This window comes from Aplysia californica, unplaced genomic scaffold (genome assembly GCF_000002075.1).
Source record: "Aplysia californica isolate F4 #8 unplaced genomic scaffold, AplCal3.0 scaffold00040, whole genome shotgun sequence".
In the NCBI taxonomy this organism is placed as follows: Eukaryota; Metazoa; Mollusca; class Gastropoda; order Aplysiida; family Aplysiidae; genus Aplysia; species Aplysia californica.
This window is the reverse complement of record NW_004797310.1, coordinates 1,049,210-1,052,580: the sequence shown is the minus strand read 5'-3', so window position 1 is coordinate 1,052,580 and position 3,371 is coordinate 1,049,210. Positions and strand designations below refer to the sequence as shown.

The following is a 3,371-nucleotide window of genomic DNA, read 5'->3' as shown; positions in this document are numbered from 1 at the left end:
AGGAGAGAGAGGGAGAGAGAGAGAGAGAGAGAGAGAGAGAGAGAGAGAGAGAGAGAAAAGAGAGAGTGGAGGGGGGGGGGACTGAAAGGAGTGGAGGTGTAACAAGAGAAAGGAAGATGTTTAACCACGTCAGCTGCAAGTCAACCAACAACCCAGAAAGAAGAAAAACTGAGGACAAAAAAGTGTCGGGAGTTGAAATAGAGTAGAAACACCTTTCGGGAAACGCACGGGAGAAATGAAAATCCCAAATTATAGTAACCATATCATGGCTTTTTGCAACACCAGAAAGATACCGTTTTCATGGATTTTGTTTATGAAAAAAATGGACAATCAACAGGGTATACCCTGGTAGCCGACATGCCAACACCCCTGACTAGAAACCAGTTATAGTTTCAATGCAAAGAGGTTCCACCTTAGCATAAAATAATATGATTGTCAGAAAATATTTGAATGCATGCAAACGCAAAAATGAAACAAAAATGCATTCCATTATAAAGCAGACAGGAACTATAATTACTTGAAGGCGATGATATCCTTTAAGCTGGGGTCTCACAATTTTTCAGGAAAGGAACGAATGTCCATACCCAAAGAAACCAAAACACTGTTTATACCAGCAAGGCCAAGTACACTATAGCCGGATACAACATTACACAGACCTACCAAAGGGTTTACAATGAGAATGGCCTTTAGGACTGGACATTCAATCCTCACTCAATAGTCTGATAATCACTTTCACTCAATAGGTGTTTATACGAGCACAAAATAACACACATAAGCGCTCATTAGAATTAGCAACAAGCTATCAAGGTAATTCTGTTTCATTATATAGAGCAAAACGCTGGTTCAGTACAAACTATGTATGCTTATGATGAGCTCGTTTACGACAATTCAATACAATGCAGGTGGTCAATAGAGGCATTATGGTCGAAGAGGCAGAGCAGAGAAAAGGTTCGACATGGTAAGACGTTACCTTCCGAGTCTGAGCTGTCATCTTAGAAATCAAAGTTGAAATAAAATGTTATGAAATGGAAACAACCGAAAGACAGTATCGACTGCTGAACGCAAGGCCAGCATATTAAGTTCCTTTTTCGGGTACATCTTGGCTTTGTAGCCTGTCAAGTGGGAGAAATGTTTAAAATCTTGAGAGGAACACTAACAAACATACAAGTTTTGCAAAAGCTGCAAATCCTTATTCCAAAAACGCAGAATCTTCAACAGTTGTCTTTATACTATGATCATCCCTGGAAAATACCCCCTCCCCCCCCCCCCAAAAAAAAACCCAGCGTTGTCAAAACTAGTATAACTTGAGTTGACATTTCTGTGTGTGAAAAGACAGACTTGAAGGAAGTGTGAAAGAGGACATGAATATTTCCTTTTTTTTTTCTTTTCGTCTTCAGAGCTAAAGGGTCTTCACAATATCATAATTATGCTAGACCATGAATCATTACACTCTATCCCTATATCCCCTGTCTTTTACCTTAACTATTACAAGCAAAGTTCTTTGCAGTACACAAATCACCGCAGTTGTTTGATATCAAACAAGAGAAAAGTGATGATAACCACTGGCACTTTAGTGGCACACTCTGTTCCTTCACATTAATTAATCAACAAATGTAGCTTTGTACGCAAAACGAGAAGAATGAAGAAAGTCATCAATTACGGGCTGATTTTTTTTAAAGAAAAAAACTCATAAAGTAAAGGCATCATTTATAAGAAAAACTATCAGATCAATTTGTATATATTTGACTCATGGGATGTACACTGTAGTAAGGAAATTACAAAACAATATTGGTTTCCATCATAAACACTTGAGAAAACCAACTTTGCTTGCTTGAAAGAAAGAAATGAGTTCAGAAGTAGGATTTCTGCAAACAAACTCTATTGGCAATGTCTTAAATTGTGTTGAAATAACAATTGTAATCCCTCTTAATTTGACGAACCAGCCAGGGGTGCAGTTAAATGCAAACACAAAGACCATTCCTGCGTAGGTAGTAATGGAATATTTTGGCAGTTTCATTAATCTGCCTGACAGGGAGGGCGGTATTCTCTTTGTTGACATGTTACACATAAGTCAGCTCATGAGGCCAAACAAAAAAGTGAGAAGAATGATTAACAAAATCATCTCATGATTTAGCATTTGGTAAAAAGACATAAACCGAAATATATGTTCAACAAAAAGACATCAATACTACTTCTACAATACATCTAGACAACTAGACACTCCTAAATATGAAATTTCCTGGGTGTCATAGATACACATTCTTTCACTGCTTTGGTTTTATATTTAACAGCCTTTGGGTCACAAAAGAGATTTTTCAAAAGTGAAGCATTATATACTCCAACATGACACCAAGTTGAGAGTAAATATTTGTAAATATTCTGGGAAAAACATGAAAATTCGGGAGCCATTCAGATCTGTTAAACCTCAATTCCTCATTGTGTATGTACAGATTAGAAAAAACCTGCTCCGCATCAACTAGTATGTTTGTTAACTCTCTGGGTCAAACCATATGCCTCAGCTTGTAGAGATATTAACCTAACAGCTAACTAAAGGGAGCTCAACACCGGTAGGCTTTGAAGCATAGGGTTCAATTGGATAAGTAACTATGATGACAAAGGAAATTTCATGATACTTGTGAAAGTTTTGTCAACGGTACTAGCTTTTATGAGGAAACTAAACCAAATATATCACTCCTGTTAAAGGAAAACAGCCAATCTCAGAGACTTGTCAACTGCCAATAGTGGGATTTTTTTTAGGGTCATATTCTATTTGTAGATCGACATCATTTATGTATATATAAGTCACTTATCTATCTGAAAGTGACCCAAGTAACTTTTGCACAAGTCACGAAGCATAATAAAAAGTAACAAATCTTTTCAGTTATTAAAAGAAAACCGAGAAAGGCAGTCCTCCGATGACTGTGACAATCTTCCACAACATTAACATTAGTAAGGCATTCGTGTTAAACAACTACATATGGGAGTATATATGTATGCCTACTTACCATCTGAAAAATGATGAAAATGACCTCAGATTAATCGACTTGATGACACAAATATAAAGATGGTACAACATAAATACACAAGGGACAGAGCAATACAATACAGACAAAGAAACAAAGCAGTCTCAAGCTGAACAGAATAGAAAATATGGAAAAAGGTGCAAAGTGATTTAATGATTGGAAAATGCATGAACAGTGTTAAAAGGAAATAAGTGCCAATAAAAAAACTGCAGCAGATTTTTTTTTGTAAAAGGCTGAAGTTGGTGAAATATCGATATTGTTGGGACAATGGTGAAGGGGATTACTACTTCAAAAAATTGTTAAAACTATGATCATGTATTAAGAATTAAGGGTTCCTTTTTCAAAAGC

General features: G+C 36.5%; 1 protein-coding gene across 11 annotated transcripts in view; it reads right to left on the bottom strand.

Moving 5' to 3' along the window:
• The window catches only part of LOC101861022 (MORN repeat-containing protein 1), a 40,470-nt gene that overhangs the window by 20,094 nt on the left and 17,005 nt on the right, over window positions 1–3,371 (bottom strand). Inside the window, exons 12-13 of one of the 11 annotated variants that reach the window (XM_005092066.3) lie at window positions 3,006–3,008; window positions 971–991 (exon numbers count right to left, since the gene is read on the bottom strand). The exons of 8 other annotated variants lie outside the window; for them this stretch is intronic. In XM_005092066.3, the coding sequence (XP_005092123.1) occupies window positions 971–991; window positions 3,006–3,008 (24 nt within the window). The remainder of the gene's footprint in view (window positions 1–970; window positions 992–3,005; window positions 3,009–3,371) is intronic. 2 more of the 11 variants (XM_005092068.3, XM_005092067.3) reach the window with 2 other exon arrangements.